General features: G+C 35.2%; 1 protein-coding gene across 1 annotated transcript in view; it reads right to left on the reverse strand.

The window, feature by feature from the left end:
- LOC150100556 (BLOC-1-related complex subunit 8 homolog) overlaps nt 1-23,100 on the reverse strand; it is a 54,075-nt gene that overhangs the window by 12,163 nt on the left and 18,812 nt on the right. The window contains exon 3 of the mRNA XM_090402050.1: nt 17,975-18,087. Coding sequence (XP_090258176.1) covers nt 17,975-18,087 — 113 coding nt within the window. The remainder of the gene's footprint in view (nt 1-17,974; nt 18,088-23,100) is intronic.

The raw sequence follows: 23,100 nt of genomic DNA on the forward strand, positions 1-23,100 counted from the left end.
ATTCCAGAAAAATAACACAGATATTATTGTGAAGTTAAAATGGCTTTCAGTAACAGTTATCTAACAATGCCATCGCATTGATATGAACATGACATCTTATAACAAAAAACAGATATCACTGGCAAAAGAGTGAATGTGTGTATGTGGATCACAGTAAGTCCAATTTCTCCAATCCACACAATTAAACTTTAGTATATATGCTCCAATTCACAAAATATAATAAAACCAATTTATAAGCATAACAAAATATGATGAAAAACATAAGTGCAACTCTAAAAAGAAATAAAATCCTAAGGAGCATCTTGTCAAAAAACTTTTTCATATTTTGTATATTTTATATTTCATTAGAATAGAATGTCCCTATGACGCAGATTTCAGTTTGTGGTTGGCTCTTTGGGCACATAAATTTTGTAAAAAAAAAAAAAAAGATGTGATTGTGCCATATATAAAGTAAATATTTTCATAGTGTATTTTTATGAAGTTTCCTACTTTTTCTGCATGTGAAAAAAAAAGTCCATTGCTATGATGATTAATCATGACAAGAAATTATGATTTCAAGGTGGAACAAAAAACAGATATCACTGGCAAAAGAGTGAATGTGTGTATGTGGATCACAGTAAGTCCAATTTCTCCAATCCACACAATTAAACTTTAGTATATATGCTCCCATTCACAAAATATAATAAAACCAATTTATAAGCATAACAAAATATGATGAAAAACATAAGTGCAACTCTAAAAAGAAATAAAATCCTAAGGCGCCAGTTAATCTTAACTAATTCCATTACCATTATAACTAATGTAATAGTTATTTATTATTATCATTATCATCAAATTCCTGACATGTATCCTCAAGGGGTGTACAGGATATTATAATAGTACTACATGAAGAATTTACATCATTACTAACTTCCTATGAACAATTTTCCTCCAAATCAATCTGTTATCTGTCAAAAATTCCAACATTATCAGATCTTATATTTCTGTCATCTAAGGCACTTTTACTATATCAATCCACCTATATCTTGTTTTTTTTCCTGCCAACCTAGCAGAGAACACTTGTTTTGCTAATATTTCCTCTCCCAGTCTGTTTAAGTGACCATACCACCAGACATTAGCTCTCCTAACACATTCCTGGATGATAACAATGTCAAATTCTTTCCTAATATCCTCGTTTTTAATAAGATGTTGCCATTGATGCCATCTGTTCATGCCTCTAATTCCCAGAACTCTCATATCTGTGGTCTCTAGTCTGGTCAAGTGTTTTACTTCTAACCCAGCTCTCAGATCCATAAGTTAAATTTGGTTTGAACAATTTTAACAATGCCTTGTGTACAGCTAATTTAGTGTTTGGACTAATTTCTCTCTTATTCCATATAAATTTATTTTTATTCAGATATCGGTTTTGTTGATTCTGTTGTATTTTTTCATATTTAATTTATCATCTTCACTAAAAATCGTGCCTAAGTAGCTGAAATGTTTTGCTTGTTCTATAGGTTCTCTTCACAATGCAGTTGATATTTTCAATGTTTCTGCCTATTTTCATTGTTCTTTGTCTTGTTATTGCTGATTTTCATACCAAATTTATTACAACAGTTATTCAATTTAGTCAAGAAATCTTGCAACCTTGTCCTGGATTTATTTAAAAATATAACATCTACATAATAAAGAGCTGAGATTAACATCTCCAATTTTGATATCAAGTTTAATACCGCATTCCTTCATAATGTGATCCATATAGATAATGAATAACAAAGGGAATAATGTACATCCTTGTCTGACACCAGATTTAATGTCACATCTTCCTGTACTTCAATTCTAACTGCTGACTTACAACTCAAATAAAGACTAAGTACTGCTTGCTATAATGCCCCATTGACACCATATAACTGTAGCGTTTTGAATAGCTTTTCTCTTGGCACCTTGTCATATGCCTTTTGAAGGTCTACAAAACTTGAATACAGATCTTTATTATATTCCAACAATTTCTCAACTATTTGTCATAAAGTGAAAATCTGATCCTGAGCACATCTATTTGGCCTGAATCCAGCTTGTTTTTCACCAAGCTTCCGTCCCACAATCCTTCTCAACCATTTGTCAAGTATACTTGCATAAATCTTAATCTTACCAGAAACACTCAACAGGGAAATATCTCTGTAATTCTCACTTTCAGTTTTATTTCCCTTTTTGTACATGGGTACTATGAGAGCTCTACTCTGATCATCAGAAATTCGTTCCTCTGTTAAGGCCTTCTGAACTATGCAGTGCAACCAACGCAAGACTTTTATACCACCATACTTGAGCATTTCTGGTTGAATATCATTTACTCCTGCTGCCTTTCCACATTTTAGGCTTTTGATGGCTTTTTCTACTTCAAGTATAGCTATGTATTCCTGATTGCAAGCCTGTTGTGTTGAGTGCTTTTTTACCACTGTGCTGCAACTGCTTGTTTCATTTAGAAATTTCTTGAAGTAATTACTCTATATATCAATGACATCTGTGTCTCCAGTTTTTTCCTTTTTCTAAAGCATAACTATTTTAAAAAATTGAGACTGCAACCAAGCCAAAGTAAAACTGAAGTGTGAACATTCCATCTCAGCAATAAACTTGGCACATGACGAGCTGAACATCAGATTTGGAAACTCAGTTCTACACCATAACAAATATCTTAAATTCCTAGGCGTTACACCTGATTGCACCTTATCAAATAAGAAACATGCTGAAAACACAGCTGGAAAAATTAGAACCAGAAACAACATCATCCAGAAATTATGTGGCACTTCTTGGGGTGCAGCAGCAACCACATTAAGAACATCCATATTCGGATTGGTTTTTTCGGTGGCAGAGTATTGCGCTCCTGTTCGGCTCAACAGCTGCCACACCAAACTAATTGACAGCCAACTTAACACCACAATGCGACTTATCACTGAAACCATAAAAACAACTCCTATTTACTGGCTCCCAATGCCGAGTAACATAATACCACCAAACCTACGAGGACATGATGCTCTACTATATGAATATGATAAAATACTCAGAAACACTGAATTGCCTATACACAATGACATACTAGAGCTACAGCTGAACAGACTGAAATCACGAAAGCCCCCTCTCTGTGAAGCTAAACACCTGAGAACAACCAACTACAACACCAAAGAACAATGGAAGCGAATGTGGAGCATAAATACCAATGCTCAACTCCAAACTTGGTTTGATAGGCATCTTCTCAACATCCCGTGTATGGAATTGAGCCGAAAGACTTGGACAACGCTGAACAGGATTCACACAGAACATGGAAGATGTGCAAGCTCTCTCTCTACAAGTGGGAAAAAATTCCCTCACCAGAATGTAACTGCAGGCACCCAAATCAATCAATCCACCACATCTCTACTGAGTGCAGTCTTCGTGCATACACAGGCCAAAGAAACAATTTCCTGGAGGTGTCACTGCATGTTATAGACTGGATCAGACAACTTGATATTAACCTATAAGTGTTTTGCTTGTTGAAAGTGTCTTCGTTTTATTCTAATTGTTTGTCACTTACTTTCTATATATTTATTTTGACTTATGTACCTTTATAACTGCATGTAGATTGCCATATGCCAAATAAATAAATCTCCAGTTTTCATGTGTCACCTTTATCATCTCTAATTCCTTTTATAGCACTCTTTCCTCCATTTTTATGAGCTCTTTCAACAACCTCCAGAATATTTTGCCATCTTCCTGATATTTATTTTCTATGTTCCTGCCAGAGTCTTCCCATGACTTTTGCTTAGATAGTTTTACACAGTGTTTAGCTTTCTTACATTTGTCTCTGTATTCTCTAAGTGCACAAGCTGACTTATTCACCAGGAACTATTGATATGCTTTCTTTTCCTTTACAGCCTCTTTAACTTCCTGTGTCCACCATATAGAGTTCTGATTTTTCTATCCTTGCAGACAATCTCACCACATGCCTCTCTGAATCAATCAATGTTTTCTTCAGGATTTGCCACTGAGGTTTGGTTCTTGTTTTCAAAAATCTTTCACTTTTTCTTGAATGTTGTTTGTGTATTTTAGTCTACAGTTCACATCTAAGAGGAGTCATGTGTATGGAAGGCAACAGTAGCATATGGCCTGGAAAGTAAAGATTCCATCATCAGATGGAAGAAGTAAGTTACTGCAGAAATTCATATTTCAATTCACAAAGACTGTTCTTGGAAATGGCTATAAAACCATGAAAATTGTGACAGAACTCATTAGTTATCAACAAATTCCAGTGCAATCCTTTATGTTTCCATCAGCCTAAAAGCACCAATTACAGAAGACAGGCATGAGGAGGGCAACTCTCACATCTAGCATTAACCACATGACCTTCTTGTTTTCTTTAGATAATTTCAGTCTTTGTTGAATGTGCCTTTCAGGTCCCAAAATATAACTGGCATAAGCTAGAAAAATGTTGGCTTGTAAATAATTATTTATTTTAATTAATTAAAATTATTTTAGTTTTGTTCTCTCATTTTCTTAAAGAAAACATAAAAGCTATTAAAAATCTTTACTAAACAAGTACAGAACAAATCCAAACTTTGGAATAGACAGCTGTCTTTGTGTAACTCTTATATTAAGTTTCTTTACTCTACTGGCAATATTTTACAAAGTCGATTTATTGTTCTTGTTATTTTTATTTATTTTATTGTGATGAAAAAAAAAAAAAGTTCTGCACTAAAACCATTATAAAAACAAAGATTAATTAAATATCCACTATCTTTTTATAGCTCAATAGTAAAACACCATTTCCTTTCAAATGCAAGTTTTGAAACAAACCAAGAGCTTAAATGAATACAATCTCAGGCACAAGGCTGTATTTACAATAAGGAGCAAGCTGGGGCCTCGCTCTCTATGAGACCACATTTTAAAACCTTACAATTGAGCAAACATTTAAAAATTCGCAAAAAAAAATCCTTCTATATTGTCAGTAAAGTGAAAGAACATAAAGTTTCATTACACCTTGTTCCATTACACCGATTTGAAGAATAAAAGACAGAAAATTTAGTATTACTAAATAGATTCATTACAAAGACTGATCTCTCATCATTTCAGGGTTGATTATTTTTGCACATGTGAAATTTGTTTTTATTTTTGGGAAGAGAATAAATAAATTGTGCAGCAAAAAAGGATCAAATATCGTAGGACAGTAAAGGAAATTCCAAGTAACACAGTACACATAAAGACAAGTAACACAAAGGTCGTTCCACCACAGTTAAGCCGTTAATGGGTCTAAAATCAAAAAGTCTAAAGATTTTTCAACAACCAAGTGAGTTGATAAGCTGATTTAGCTACTTTTGCAATGTGCCCCCTAAACTTCATCTCCCTATCCACCAACACTCCCAAGTCCCTCGCCTCTTCAATCTCCTGGAGTACAGTTCCACCAATGTGGTATACTGCTCCTAATCTTTTCACCCCAAAATGCATAACCTTACATTTTGTCCCATTAAATTGACATCCATTCTCCTTAGCCCAGAACTCCAATCTATCCAAGTCGTCCTGCAAGATTTTGACATCTTCTGCATTCACTATTGCCCTACCCAACTTTGCATCATCAGTGAACAAATGAACTGTTCCTCTTAGATCCTTCCCTATATCGTTAATGAACAAATTAAACAGCAGTGGTCCAAGAACAGAACTCTGTGGCACACCACTAGTCACAGGCCATCTTTTGGATTCTACTCCTGAATAAACTACTCTCTGATATCCCATATGTTGCAGTTTACGGATTAGAATTCCATGTGGTATTCTGTCAAAGGTCTTAGCCAGGTCCAGCAGTATCCCTGTAAACCCATTACCCTTATCCAGTTCAGACGTCACCTTGTTATAAAACTTGAGCAAGTTACTGAGGCATGATCTACACTTCACAAAACTATGCTGTCCCCCCCCCGTACAGTATCTCATTTTCATCAATCCATTCCTGTATTTTTCCCTTGACTACTTTCTCCAAGACCTTGACAATGACTCCTGATATGCTGATCGGTTGGTAATTTGCAACAGTAGTCTTGGATCCTTCTTAATGCAGCGGAACTATTTTCCCCTCTTTTCATGCAATCGGGACTAAACCAGACCTGAGACTCAGATTAAACAACATGGTCAAGGGCACTGATAATTCTTTAGCTGTTTCACGTAAGACCCGTGCCGATATACCATCCAATTCCACAGATGTATTCACATTAAGGTTCTGAAATAGACTATTCACCTCCACTTCATTCATCACAATTTCCGTATAAAGTAATGGTTCATTCATTTTTTCAATGTCACTACTTGGATGACATATTCTTGCAAAGTGCTCGCTCAGTAATTCCACTATATCAACTGATTCAGTGACCTCCTTACTATCATCATTCCTTAAAATCATTTTGACATGTACAGTTTTTTTTTGCTTGCAACATACTGAAAAAACTGTTTGGGATTCTCTTTAGCTTGCATAGTTATTTCCTTTCATAATCTGCTTTTGCTTTTTTTACCACACTCGTTACCCTTCTGGCCTGCACTTTATACTGTTCGTGTGCTTGCAGGTCACCTGGTATACTGCTGCTAATCTGTTCACCCCAAAATGCCTAATTATATACAAATTGCATATACAATGAAATACAAATAGGTATACAAATTATATACCTAATGATATGGTTGAAGTAGTTGTTGCAGTTGGTAAGAATATCTTTTTCTATGAATTTATTATTCTTATTTTACTGTTATTCATTTATTTTAACAAAACCAAGATACCACTGTTTTTTTTTGTGTGTGTGTTTTTTTTTAACATAATTACTTATTTTAGATTTATTTATATGTTTATTTTGGTTTTAATAAATATCTCACAGGGGGTGCTTAACGGTCAAAGCTGTATAAATGAGAGGAGACCTCCACATAGCCTTTAAAGGAATGTGGAGAACCGACCAGGGCTTTTGATCTAATGTCCAATCTTCACCTTCTCATGGTGCACCCTGTTAGGTACCAACTTGGATAGTGAATGAACAAGGATGGGCTGGCAATTTGGGATTTAGCTGACCAAATAGTATTCCTATTGGTTAAACCAAAATAACAAATGATGGCACAAAATGACAAAATTTCATGCCGGCTGGGGCGTCACCCGGTTAAACAAGGCCCCTGTTGTTTTCCCCAGGGAATCAAGGCGAACAACAAAAAGTCAGCTACTGGAACAAATCTGAAAACACACCCCCAACTCAACATCACCACAGTTAAAGATCGGTACTATCAACATAAGAAGCCTGAATGGCAAAGAAATGGAGCTAGTTGAGGAATTAGATAAGTACCAGATCGACATAATATGGGTGACTGAAACAAAAAAGACAAAAACTGGTGAGATCTTTCTGAGCAATAAATACAAAATGTTATATTCAGGCAATGACAATCAAAGAAAAGAAGGAGTAGCCATAGTATTCAACACAAAATACGAGGCTAATCTTCTTGAATGGCAGTCAGTCTCAAGTAGAGTAATGTGGGCAAATATGAGAATGGGGAATTGGATAATGAGACTTATTTGTGCCTATGGTCCCACAGAAGGTTCTACTAAGGGAAGTGGAGGAATTTTTTGAGGCTTTAGAAAAAGTAACTGACACAATGAAAAAGGAAAAGTTGGTCCTTGTTGGGGATCTAAATAGCAGAGTAAGAAATGATTGTGAGACATACAAAAATATTTTGGGAAAATTTGGAGAAAAGAGCAAAGCTAATAATAATAGCAAATATCTGTTGGATTTCTGCTCAGGACATGGACTGGTTATTACTAACACCATGTTCCAACATAAAAATGTGCACAAATTCACATGACGAGAAGAGGCAAGGAATAAGAAAAGTCTCATTGACTATGTTATTGTTGATAGTAATGTTTTCTCCCTGGTGCAGGACACCGGTGTACAGAGGATTTGAAATTGGAAGTGATCACTATATAGTCTTGACCAGGATAAAATTGAATTTCATATTAAAAAGAATAACATGTAAGCAAATTTTAACGCGAATAAAAGTTGAGCAGCTCTCAAATGTGAACTGTAGACTAAAATACACAAAGATTCTTGAAGGAAAAATGAAAGAGTTTGAGAACAGGAATCAAACCGTGGAGATTCAGTGGCAAGCCTTGAAGAAAGCCCTGATTGATTCAGCTAGAGAGGCATGTGAAGAAGTTGTCTGCAAGGATAGAAAAATTAGAACTCCATGGTGGACACAGGAAGTTAAAGAGGCAGTGAAGGAAAAGAAGAAAGCATACCAAAAGTTCCTGGAAAATAAGTCAGCTTGTGCCCTTAGAGAATACAGAGACAAATGCAGGAATGCAAAACACTGTGTAAAACTAGCTAAACAAAAGTCATGGGAGGACTTTGGCAAGAATATACAAAATAAATATCAGAAGGTGGCAAAATATTCTGGTGGATGTTGAAGACGCTTAGAAATGGAGGAAAGAGTGCTGTAAAAGGAGTTAGAGATGATAAAGGTGACATAAAAATGAGAGAAAAAGATATCCTTGAAGTATGGAGTAATTACCTTGAAAAACTGCTAAATGAAACAAGCAGTGATGACAGCACAGTGGTAAAAAACACTGACCAGGCATGCAGTCAGGAATACATATCCATACTTGAAGTAGAAAAAGCCATCAAAGGCTTGAAATGTGGAAAGGCAGCAGGAGTAGATGATATTCGACCAGAAATGCTGAAGTATGGTGGTATACGAGTCTTACAGTGGCTACATTGCATAGTTCAGAAAGCCTGGACAGAGGGACGAATTGCCGATGATTGGAGTAGAGCTCTAATAGTACCCATATATAAAAAGGGAAATAAAACTGAATGTGAGAAGTACAGAGGTATTTCCCTACTGCGTATTCCTGGCAAGATCTATGCAAGTATACTTGAGAAACGGTTGAGAAGAATTGTGGAAGAAAAGCTTGGTGAAGAACAAGCTGGATTCAGGCCAAATAGAGGCTGTCAGGATCAGATCTTCATTTTATGACAAATAGTCAAGAAAGAATGGGAATATGACAAACATCTGTATTTAAGTTTTGTCGATTTGGAAAAGGCATATGACAAGGTGCCAAGAGAGAAGCGATTCAATACGCTACAGTTATATGGTGTCAATGGGGCATTATATGAAGCAATACTTAGTCTTTATTTGAGCTGTAAGTCGGCAGTTAGAATTGAAGGACGTACAGGAAGATAGTTTAATGTTAAATCTGGTGTGAGACAAGGATGTACATTATCCCCTCTGTTATTCATTATTTATATGGATCACATTATGAAGGAAAGTGGTATTAAACCTGATATCAGAATTGGAAATGTTAATGTCAGCTCTTTGCTTTATGCAGATGATGTTATACTTCTAAATAAATCCGCTACAAGTCTGCAAGATTCTCTGACTAAATTGAATAACTGTTGTAATAGATATAGTATGAAGGTCAGCAATAAAAAGACAAAGACAATGAAAATAGGCAGAATCATTGAAAATGTCAACTGTGTTGTGAATGGAGAACCTGTGGAACAAGTAAAACATTTCAGCTACTTAGGTACGATTTTTACTGAAGATGGTAAATTAAATATAGAAATAGACAACAGAATCAGCAAAGCTGGTATGGTGGGAAGTCAATTGAATAAATTCATATGGAATAAGAGAGAAATTAGTCGGAACACTAAATTAGCTGTATACAAGACAGTGTTCAAACCAGTTTTAACTTATGGATCTGAGAGCTGGGTCAGAAGTAAAACATTTGACTAAAGACTAGAGACTGCAGATATGAGAGTCCTGAGAAAGATTATATAGGTGAACAGATGGCATCAATGGCAATATCATATTAAAAATGAGAATATTAGGAAAGAACTTGACATTGTCAGCATCCAGGAATGCGTTAGCAGAGCTAATCTCAGGTGGTATGGTCACTTAAACAGAATGGGTGAGGAAAGATTAGCAAAACAAGTGTTCTCTGCCAAGTTGGCAGGAAAACGACCCAGAGGAAGACCAAGATATAGGTGGATTGATACTGTACAAAGTGCCTTAGATGATAGAAATATAAGATCTGGTAATGTTGGAGTCTTGACAAGTAACAGACTGATTTGAAGGAAAATTGTAGATAGGAAGTTAGTAATGATGTAATTTTTTTCATGTAGTACTATCATATCTTGTACATCTCAGGAAATTGATGATGATGATGATAAATATTTAACTTTTGATACTATAATACACATAATGACGTCAAGAGAGTTTGAATCTGGAGCTAGTAAAACAAAACAGCTCAGACAAAAGGAAAAATAGATAAACAGTTAAAAGGAAGCAATTTTGTCTTTCTTATGTTCTTCTGAAAATGAAGTGAAGAATTTCATAGAACTGAAGTTGTACCTCAAACTTCTGGGAATGAAAGAGAAACATTGGTATCACTTCCAGGAGGAGATGAAAGTTAAAATGAAGAACATCAAAATAATGTGGAAAACATAGGAGAGAAAGAAGTAAATGAAACAAATCAAGAGGGTTTGAAGAAAATGTTCAATCTGAGTCTGCACTTACCAGCAAGCAAGTTTCTTATCCTACCAATATAGCAGTGTGGCCAATTAGTATTAATGAACAATTTATCAAGCATATTTTAATAAATATGCCTCAGAATGTTGGGAAAGTCAAAAATTTAAAAAAAGAATACACAGAACACAATAGAATATATCTCAGACATGCAAATGAATCACATTTTTACTGTAAACTGTAAAAAGGCAAATCGAACAAAGGCCAATTTTTTTCAGAAACCGGTAAAGCAATTTACTGCTTTGTTTGTAAATTATTTTCTAAGTCAAATAATCGCTTAATGAAGGGTTTTAATGACTTTTAATTGGTGAAATATAACACAAATCTTATGTGATCATGAGCGTTCTACTGAGCATATATTGCACATATTGCAAAAGAAAATCAAGTTCTGTAAATAGTCTAATTGATTCTGAATTGATGAAACAAAATACAATCTGAAGAAAACTATTGGAAAGAGGTTTTAAAAAGAATAATAGCTACCAAATTGAAGATACCAAGAAATTATATACTTGGTTTAATCCATTATCCAAGTGTAAGCAAAGTTTGCACCTGAAATATCTTTCAAAACTGGGACAGCTCATGGCAAAGGCAGTATAAGTTCTCATCACTTGCCTCAGTATCCCATATCCCATAATCAAAGCACATCTCCTTGCAGACATGTAGCTATGCATTAAAGGAAAGGTCACTAACCACACCAGTTTAGACCATTATTGAGGTGCTACTTAAGTAAAGAACTCTCTAAAAATTAGGCAGTCTCCCAGACCACTCCCTACAAGTGACCGAAGGCCCGTCCAACTCAGCGGTGGCTCCACTCAGTGATAAGCTCCCCCTACCAAATGCAAAGCACATTTCCTTGGGGACATGTATAATGCTATGCATAGGATACTGAGGCAAGTAATGAGAACTTACACCACCTTTGCCACGAGTTGCCCCAGTCCTGAAAGATACTTCGGGTGCAAACTTTGTTTGCTTACACTTGGATAATGGATTGAACCAAGTATATAATTTCTTGGTATCTTCAATTTATAATATAATCAAGTGAAAACTTTCAACAACTATCTATCTCTAATCCAAAGAGTTTTTAATAATAAGATGTGACACCTTTTGGCAACTGGTAAATGGAAATATGACTTCTCTGTTACTTCCACCTCAGTATCACCACCACTGGGTCTGGCTCCCACTGACATGCTTTTGCGTAGAAGTGGTTGCTTTCCCTGAGATGTGAGAGGCTCTGTTTAGGGGTAGATCTTTGCCTGTCTCTGAGTGGGACAAACACTGAGATTATGGCTATGCTTGGTGGTGAGGTGAGCCTGTCATTGAGTGAAACCACTGCTGAGTTGGACAGTCACTCGTGGGGAGTGGTCTGGGGGACCGCCTAATTTTTAGAGAGGTCTTTACTTAATCAGAACCTCAATAAAGGTCGAAACCAGTCTGGGTACCAGAAACCAGTGACCCTTCCCTCAATGCATAGCATTATACATGTCTGCAAGGAGATGTGCTTTGCATTATGGGATACTGAGGCAAGTGATGAGAATTTATACCACCTTTGCCATGAGTTGCCCCAGTCCTGAAAGATACTTCAGGTGCAAACTTTGTTTGCTTACACTTGGATAATAGATTAAACCAAGTATATAATTTCTTGGTATCTTCAAATATATAATATAATATAACCAAGTGAAAAACTGTCAACAATAATAGCTACCATTAAGTTACTGAATAAACTAGGGCTAGCATTTAGGGACAATGCAAATGATATTTTTTCCTTTCCCACGAGTTGACCCAGTCCTGAAAGATACTTCAGGCGCAAACTTTGTGTTTGCTTAAACTTGGATAATTTTTTTTTTTCTGTAATAACATTTTATTTATCATCTTACAGAGCATTTATATATATAATATAATATAACCAAGTAAAAAACTTTCAACAATAATAGCTACCATTAAGCTACTAAGTATATTAGAGCTAGCATTTAATGGCAATGCAAATTATATGTTTTCTGATTCTTGCGGAAATTATTTATCGTGTTTACATTATTTAAGTGAATTTCATGATTTTTTAAAACATCACATGAAAATGATTCTGTGGTTTTAGCAGATCAAATTGTCTTTCTTACTAACTTATGAATTCATAGCATTAATAGCTAATAAAACAAGAGAAGTATTAATATCAAAAATTAAGGGAGCTGTTTATTTTGCAATAATACTTGATTCAACACTAGACGTTGCCCATAATGACCAACTAGCTATTATATTTAGGTTACCACAAATTCTGACATTAGAGAAACATTTTACTTACTTGTTATATAATATTATACTAATGGAATACTATTATAATAACAGAATTAACTCACGTAAAATATTCTTTATTTGTAGAATTTTCACCTGAGTATCACAGGCATCATCAGTACAGGTACAAAGGCTAATTAAACAATAACTGTTTATTCATAAAGTGCTACCTAAGTAGCTAAGGTTAAATTTCCTAAATTTATTTTTAAAAAAAAATAAATCAATAAAAAATAATAAAATAAAATAATTTTATATATATGTGTGTGTATACAATTACAAATTACGAAAGATTTGCTGATTTATAGAGTATTATCTCCCACAAGGGGGAAAGACGTGGACCATCGGATCTGTTTAGGTTAAGGGAGTGAAGTACGTTTCACGTTTCTTTGTAAAGCCGTTAGGTTCCTAATGGAACCAACTTTTGTGAATGACTTTTGTCTTGTTCCACTGAACTCTATGCCTAGTGTTGATGGCATGCTCCGCAAGTCCAGACTGTTCAGGTTCAAGGTACTGGATATACGACTTGTGTTCTTCTAACCAGAGTAGATCTTCCTGTTTGTCTGAAATATGATAAGCCACAAGAGCAGGGAATCTGGTAGACACCTGGATAGCTGAAATGTGGGAGCTTGTCCTTTGGAGACGTGAGGAAACTTCACTCCCCTAACCTAAACAGATCCGATGGTCTAAGTCTTTTCCCCTTGTGGGAGATAATACTCTATAAATCAGCAAATCTTTCCTAACATGTAAGTGTACACACACACACACACACACACACACACACACACACACACACACACACACACACACACACACACACACACACACATTAAAAAAAAAAAATTATTTTATTTTATTTATTTTAAAAATAAATTTAGGAAATTTAACCTTAGCTACTTTGGTGGTGCTTTGTGAATATAACAGTTATTATTTAATTAGCCTTTGTACCTGTACTGATGATGTCTGTGATATTAGGGCAAAAATTCTACAAATAAAGAATATTTTATGTGAGTTAATTCTGTTATTATAATAGTAAGTAATATGTCTACTCATGGTATTTCCTTACTGAAACTTATATAGAGAAACATTTATCGGGTTCATCAGTATTACACAACGTAATTCCTTTTATTTAGAAGAGGTAGTATTAAAAAAATTAGAAGAATTATCATTGGAGATAAAAATGTTCAAAGGGCAAAGCTGTGATAACGTTGCTAATATGAAAGGTATCTATACATGTTTACAAGCTAGGCTGAAAAAACAGTCCCTCTGCACATTACATACCATGCTCTAGTCATTCCTTAAATTTAATTGGCAACTATGCAGTAGAATCTTTTCCGGAAGTAGTGCAACATATTTGTTTTATTCAAAATGTATATAATTACTTTTCATCTATGACAAGAAGATTGGCTATACTCCTTAAACATTTAAAAAAAAAAAAATCTTTAACAGTTAAAAAACTAAGAGAAATGGGATGGTCTGCAACAGCTGATGCTGTATTCGCTTTGAAATGTGGATATAAAAAAATTAAAGAGGCATTACTTAAACTATCCATTTCTCCTCATGAAAAACATATTTCTAAATTAGAGAGCTCATCATTGGCCGAGTTTCTGACAATGCAGAAACAGCAATTTTAACAGTTGCGTGAGACAAAATTTTACAACGAATAAATGCTACTAGTAAATCTCTACAAGTTCCTGATATGGATTTGTTGTTAGCTAATAATTTGTTAAAAGTCTTTAGTTGGTTTTTATTTTATATATAAGAAATAGTTTTGCTGCTTTAAATGAAGAAGCGAATTTATTAACAGATGAGATAAAATTTAAAGATGAGAAGGAAAGAGTGAAAAAACGAAAAAAAAAGTGTGATGAAGTTTCACATTCTAACGATGAGATTATATTTGCGATAACCTAATTTTGAAAATAAATGAAAGAGCAAAAAAGCTATTTAAACAGATATGTTTAACATTTTTTTGAAGAAAGATATAGAACAAGACAAATACAAGACTAGTATTAACAAAATTTTACAAACTTATGGGACTAATATTGACTTAAAAAAATTTATCGATGAAGTTAAGCAATTATTAATAATGATAAAGGAAAAAAATTTTTCAATTAACATGTGCAAATTCATAATCAATGGGTTAAGGTCTACTTTTCTGAACATAGAAACAATTTTAAAAATATTTTTGACAATGCCTATTTCAAATGTAAGTAATGAATGCTCATTTTCAGTGTTGGAACAAATAAAAAAATTATTTAAGAAGCAACTTGCACTAAAATAAAACACGTGACCTGTGATTATTATGCATTGAATCAGATATAATGGACTCAATTAATGATGATGATATTATAGATATATTTGCTAAAACCAAAACCAGAAAAAAATTTCAGTTATTAATTTTTTTTAATTTAAATTTGAACGCATTTATTTTCTACTTTTTTTAAATGCAAATATATGTATACCAATGTTGTGTTATTTTTATTTTTATTAAAATGAGTTATGAAAATATTGACTTTTATTTTCAATTAAAAAAAAAATGCACATGAATTTGATTAACTGAAATAGACTTGTTCTTTTGAGGTCTCATAATGATGTTGCACCAAGTCCTCCAAAACATATAAATGCGGCCCTGCTCAGGCATGATATTTGCCTTGGTCTTGCTCTACTATATGACAAAGCGTGTCCAGGAGCCCATATATACATCTTTTATTCGTGTTTTAATAAAGGTTTGTTGGCCCAACAGCTGTTAAGAACTGCTGACTCTTTCATCAGAGATCAAGCTGAAACCTTAGAAGAGCACTATCATGAAATCCCTTGTTTGAAAGTTCCGTCAGTCAGTGAAAAACATATGTGGGAAAAGGGCCTAAAATCAGAAAATGATCTTAAAGAAAGGATAATAAATATTCAAAATGGTTTTACTATTTGGCCATGAAAGAATGTCTGTTTTGAAAATTAACTTTCAGAAGCAACAAATGAAGCCTTTTAGGCTCTTTTAAGATTATTTTAATTGTTCTCAAATCTCAGGTTGTGCAAAATCTTCCTTAAATGTGCTTGATACAAGCAAAATATGATAATTAGTTAAATGATGACTTCTCCACTAATTCATGCCAGTCACTTTCTCAGACATTCTGTCACTTGTTTTATAAGTATTTTAATGTGTGTTGTTACCATGAACATTCCGCCACTTTTCCAAAAGCCTGCAAACATACATGCTACTATTGTTCATCATCCATTCACTGCCAACTTCAAGTACACCAAACCAACGTCTCATACTTTTTTCATTCTGTTTACTTCTGTTCTTTAGAATAATCTTCAGTTTTCCCTAAGGCCTACATTCTCCAGTCATTCAAAAAAACATTTCTACTTAACCACCTGTTCACACATTCAACACTGGTGGGTAATAAGTTTAGCAATCCCATGTGTGCACGGGAGTGATATGAATATATGAGGGGGGGGGCTGAAAAGTTTTGATAAAACAATGGAAAGACTTTTTTTTCTCAGAGTATTGCAAATGATGCAGCAGTATTGTAACATTCATATTATTAGTACATTTTTAGGTAAAGACTATGATGTGAAAGAGACTGGAGACTTGGGATTATCATTTCTCTATTCCTGAAGAATAATACTAAACAGTAAACCAAATGTACATGCCATTATGAATATATCAATGTTTTATATAAGTAACTTTTTTGATATGTATCTGTAGAGGAGAAGACAATTAATTTGAAAGCAGAGATAATACCAATCAACATCATCAGCAAAGTTCAGCTTGTAGATATAAAAAAAAAAAAAACAAGGTGCGTAAACCAACTATAGCTAGCTCTCATTACAGTAAACTTGTAAGGACCACAGGAATAATTCACAATAGTGCACAGTTTTCTAATGAATTTCTTCACTAGTAAACTTAATTTTTTGTAGTGTAGCTGCAAAATAAACATTTTGCAGCTACTCTACAAAAGACAAGAGAACAGTGGGTCATTTGGAAATTGTGTAAGAGTGTAACAGTTTTATTTGGGAACAAAAAGCACTACAGAATTTATCCGATTAAATGCTGTTGCAAAGACTAGCAGTATCATGTTTAGCCTTTTCATTTATTTACTTTGCCTGTCAAGACCTATCCCTTCACAAAATGATGACTCCTTCCTTTCCAGAGTACTGTATTCCTATCCACCTAATTCTGACTTTTCCAATACTTTACCATTGCTCCAGAGAATACTAAGCAGTGTGTAATTTACTACTGTCTTGGAAATTCCTTTATATAATGGAACTATCATGCTATTTTTTAACTCCTTAAGGACCTTGCCAGAGTTGAAACTTCAACAGCTTGGTCAGAGGCACTATCAATTCTCATACCAAGCAGACTATTATCCCATCCAATCCTATTGATGCATTCACAATGATATTTTGTAATATGCTGAGCACTTGCAGTTTATCTATTCTCACATCAAACTGGCACACAGGCAACTATAACATCCACCAAGTGATTATTCAGTAACTCAACTATTTCTTCTGCTTGAAATATATAACATCTTATTTATCCCAGAAATTAAAGGAAAAATTACTTACTTATAAGGGATGAAAACTAATATTTCATTATACTGAGCAAGAGAAATCTACCCTTTAATTTCAAGAAATCCCTTCCTAGCTAGTGAGTACACTACCTGCTGATGCAATAACACCACTACAAACAACTGGTATAGAGAAGCATACCACACTGAAAGATTAGCATAAATTCCAGTGATCTATGATATGGTAAGTACTCTAATTTTGACTTCCTGATCAGCATATACTGACAAATTTTACTATTTAAATTGCTGTACAAATTAATGGTCAGCATATCAGCTCTCCAGCTAAAAGGCTGCAGGTTCGAATGCCGCCATGGGCGTGGATGTTTGTTTGTGAAAATTCTAGTGATGGTGGTCGGCAGTAGATGCCGTTGGTGTAGATGAAGATAGTTGAGGTTGGTGGAGATGGAGAGTTGTTCCCTTTCTTGATGAGTCTTGAACTCCCTGGAGGTGTTATGTAATAATAATAATAACACATCCAGGGAGTTCAAGACTCATCGAGAAAGGGAACAACTCTCCATCATTTTGATATTTCATATTTCAAATTTTTAAAAATGAAAATGATATTTTAAAAAAATCAGGTAATAAATACATACCCTTTTTAATACTAGCTGTGGGAGAGACTTCTGTATGTGTTCTTGAAGTCTATAGCATGCTAATGATGGTTCATTGGCAACAATATGCAAATTTTCAGATATCTTTTCTGATGCTAATATAGATAAATATACTAATCATTAACATTTTTCAAATCACTGAGGCAGAGTTTTAAAAAATGAAAGCCTTATTAATGATAACTTTAATGAACAGATTACACACAAATATATTAATTACATGAAGTGATTTTCTATATGTACTAATCTGACAAACTTAAATCGATAATGAAAGGAAGTAACTGAACTTAATTAATCCAATATATATAAATCATAACATAATTTCAATATTTGTGATACTATGACAGCACAGACTAAATTTCTAAAGAAAACTGCAGAGGTAGAAGAGAAGATAGTGTAATTCAACATGATTTGGTTTCAAACCTATTTGGAAAATTTATTCATACAAATACTTAGAAAATTAAAAAAAATCTCTCTAAACAACAGAGTGGAGATATTCTTATTATACAACTTGGGGATGATGGCTGTAAAAATGTAAAAAGAACAGTGCCAAGTCACAATGGAAAGAAGAGACAAATTATAAATCTTATGCTTTTATCCCTTTGACCATTTTCAGCTCCTTTAGATCTCTTCTGAATTTCTGCAGCAGCATAAAGTTTGCAGTTACTATAAATACATATCCTCCATAAATTTCCAAGGAAAACAGCTGTCTGAGTGAGAGAGAGCAATAAAATTTGCATTAGGACAGTGTTCATTAAACTGTGGGAAAGTGAAGCAATCAGTAGCACACTCAGGATTTGATCTTGGTGGTGTGGAGGGCCCCCCGAATTGAATAGACGGTTTGAGAATACACATACTACTCATCGCATACAACCTATGACTGAGCATCTGCAACGAGCGCTAATTCATAAGTAGTATAGAAACAGAAGACACGACACAACATAAATAAAATTAAAAAAAGAATTTTAATTAAAAAAGATTTTTGGAAAATGTTTTATCGATTTTTTCCCTTTGGGACGAGCCAGAGCCCCCTAGCCTCTCTCTAGGTGCACCACTGGAAGCAATGGTCATTATTATTGTTTATTTTGAGCACAATTCCTGCAACATGTACTCAATATTCCATCCCACTTATTCCAATGCAATACAGCATTAAAACACTTCATGTTTTGCAAAACTACATGCTGAAGAACAAGCCCAGCCATCTCATTCAATATTCATTTTCATTAATATTATTACAGGCTATTCCGTGGAGTCATTAGACTCATTGAGGGAGGCCCTAAACATTATGCCAAGCACTATCCAACATTTGGGCAGTATGTACCATACTTTGCTTTGAAGTCACTCACAGTAATGGCACCTACAACTAATTCTGGCAACCTATTCCACTCATACACCACTCTCCAAGCAAAAAATCCAATTTTAACATTCTTGTTCAGTTTCCAAGGCTGGTGCTAGTTCTACCACCACAGAACTGTTTTGAAAAATTTCCTCTGTAAAAACCCTTTGGTAATTTGTATATCTCAATTCATATCACCCCTTTCCACCTGTCAACCAATTTCTGTAACCCACAAATCTTCAGTCTGCTCTCATAAGGTTCATTCATAGATCTGCTACCATCCTGGTCACTCACCTCTGGATCATCTCCACCTTTTTCTCATCTCCAAGAAACCCAGGTTACCAGATCTACACATGGTAGTCAAGATGGGGTCTCATAAAGGCTCAATAAAGAGAAATAATTACTTGCCTGTCTCAGGTCATCAAAGTATTCTTCAGTAACCAAGTAATCCAGTGAACTGGTTTTCCACTTTTGTTATATGTCCGCTAAACTTTAATTCTCTTATCCAAAAATGCTCCTAGATCTCTGCTGTCTTTGCCAATTTTCTGGAGTACAGTTCCATCAATGAGATATACAGCTGGTAATTTTTTCACCCCAAAATGCACAAACTTACACTTTGCCACATTAAACTGACATCCATTCTCCTTTAACCAAATTGCCAGTCTATACAAATCATCCTGCAAAATTTTAATATCTACATTAACTATTGCTCTACCCAATTTTGCATCATCAGCAAACACCTGAACAGTTCCTCTGAGATCCTTTCCTATTTTATTAATGTACAAATTAAACAGTACTGGTTCAAATACAGAGCCCTGTCGCATGGCACTAATCACAGGCATTCTTCTGGACTGACTCTACTCCTGAATAAACTACTCTCCATTATCTTTCCAACCACCCTCTTATCCACCTCACTGACACTATATTCATCCCCATGTACTGCAATTTACTGATTAGAATTTCATGTGGTATCCTGTCAAAGGCTTTTGCAAAGGCCAGCAGTATCACTGTAAACCCATTATTTATGTTATGCTCTACAGCCTTGGCACATATTTATGTGCCAAGGCTGTAGAGATGAAACACCAGACATACCACAACTACTGAAATCAAGAACCTCATCCTCCTTCAAAGCTTACACCGAAGCCTCTAATAGATGCAAAAAAACAATCAACGCTTCCAAAACAAGAGAAAGAGCAAAAAAGCAGGAAACTAGCAGCCTGTCCAAACAGCAGCCGAGCCTTTTGGTCTCGCCAAAGCAATTGGCCGTAACTTCTGTCCAACACTATTCCCACCCCTATCATACCCAGATGGCTTTACTGCCTCATCACCCACAGAAAAAGCCAATTTTAGCCAATCTTCTGGCTTCATACTTTGCTTCAAATGCATGCATAACTGATGATGGTAAATGTCCCCCAACCATTCCAGAGATCCAACATACAATGCCCCTCCCTATATCCTTTTGCCAGGATGAGATCAGAAAAATATTGTCCAAATTAGACACACACAAGTCTCCTGGCCCTGATGGCATTCCCCCAATTGTTCTGAAGGTTTGTGCTCCAGAATTGGCCCCTATCCTCTGTCACCTATATACTCTCTTACTTCACAGGAAATCTATCCCATAAACCGGAAATTGGCCTATATTCAGCCCATTCCCAAGAAGGGTGACAAATCACTGCCATCCAATTACCGGCCTATCTCGCTTACCTCAGTCCTGTCAAAAGTAATAGAAAAAATAATCAATTCCCAACTCCTACACTATATTGAAAACACTCATCAAATTAATGGCCGCCAGTATGGATTCCGCCACTGCCGATCAACAGGAGATCTACTCACATACGTCACCCATCTCTGGACAAATGGTATGGAGAGGTTTGAAGTGGTTGCACTAGATATCTCCAAAGCCTTTGACCGGGTCTGCCACAAAGGCCTACTAGACAAACTACCATCATTTGGTCTGACCCAGGACTTCTGTAGTTGGATTGCCAGCTTTCTGTCTGGATGCACACTGTGTGTGATGGTGAACGGCTCCCTATCCTCTCACCCTCAATTAATGCTGGGGTTCCACAAAGTTCTGTCCTCTCACCAACCCTCTTCCTGCTATATATCAATGACCTACTGCAATTGACCTCCAACCCAATACACAGTTTTGCGAATGACAACACACTTCACTCCTCGCTTGCATTTGATAAGCCTTATCCTTCACAACTTACCTCAACCAACAGAACATCAACCACCACCCTCAACACCGATCTCCAAGCCATCCAATTGGGTTTGGATAACCTCATAAATTTCAACGCCAATAAAACCCAGTTCTGTACTATTTCCCATAAAAATAATCATTTTTTCCCAGTATCCTTTTTGATGATACCCAAATTTCCAGACAGTCCTAGATCTCGCTACTTGGAATCACCCTCACATCAAACCTCTCCTGGCATCAACATATCACAACCATTGCATCCTCAGCCTCAAAAAATCTAGGATTTCTCTTTGGCTCAAGACGTTACTTAACCCCCCAAACAGCTACTAACATTATACAAATCACAAATCTTCCCAGCTATTGAATACTGCTCCCACATATGGAATGGGGCCCCTAAAAATTCTCTCAAAATGCTCGACTCAATACAGAGGAGAGCAATTAGACTTATCAATGATCCATCCCTTACCAACTCTCTCCCCCCAATTTCACAGACGTATGGTCTCTGCAGTATGTATATTCTACAAATATTTCCATGGGAAATACTCATCCGAAATAACATCAATAATTCCTCCACTCAGTACAAAGCTCATTGGAACATGTGCAACTTCTGCACAACATCCCTTCACAGTACACCTAGAAACAAACAGAACAAGTTTCTTTTCCTCTTCCTTCATCCCTGCAACTGCTGCACTGTGGAACAGTCTCCCACCTGCTGTGTTTCCCAAGGAATACAATTTAAAGCCATTCAAATCAAGTGTAAACAAATTCCTCCTTTCTCAACCCACCACCCATACACGGTACTAATGTACTATAGGTTGACCAATCAACCTCTTGTGTATGGGCCCAACATAATAAAAAAAAAATAAATAAATAAAAAACCTTTATCCAACTCAGTTGTAACGGTATTATAAAGAATGAGCAAGTTATCGAGGCATGACCTACCTTTCAAAAAACCATCCTTTCTTTTAGTGTTTGCACGGTGATCAGCATTCGTTTTAGAAATTATGGCCTTTACAACCGTGTTATAAATAACTCTTTTAATTTCCCGATGTTTCGATCTTCATATTAAGATCATCATCTTGAGTATATACAAATATACAAGTACAAGCTGAGTTACATTACACACAGTAAGCTAGAGAAACAATGATTTGATCACCGGTTATTCTACTGGCATGACCTCTAGTGAAAAAAATAAATAAAATAAAAGTAAAAAATTACAAATTAATTATTTAGAAACTACATCAAAGCTAAATTCTATTTGAGGTAACATGAGAAAAACATTCTTTCTTATAGATAGTCTTCTTTCAGTAACAATGATGTCCTATTTTTAACATTACTTATTTTAGATTTAGGATTCTGGATTACCTACAGTCCTGTTTATAGTTAACTCTTAGAGAGAAAGAGTGACTCTGTGCCATCTATATGCTTGGGATTTCTAGACCATCATTATTGTTCAGATTGGGGTGGTTGATAAGGATCTCACGGGAGTCCTTAAATTTGCATTCATACCATGCTTTGGTGTGATGTAAACAACTGGTGCTTTTCCAGTCAATTCTATATAAAGTGTTCAGGGCATGA

The sequence above is a fragment of the Typopeltis vanoorti genome, chromosome 12 (genome assembly GCF_054136105.1).
Source record: "Typopeltis vanoorti isolate ZY-2024b chromosome 12, IOZ_Tvanoo_1.0, whole genome shotgun sequence".
Classification (NCBI taxonomy): Eukaryota; Metazoa; Arthropoda; class Arachnida; order Uropygi; family Thelyphonidae; genus Typopeltis; species Typopeltis vanoorti.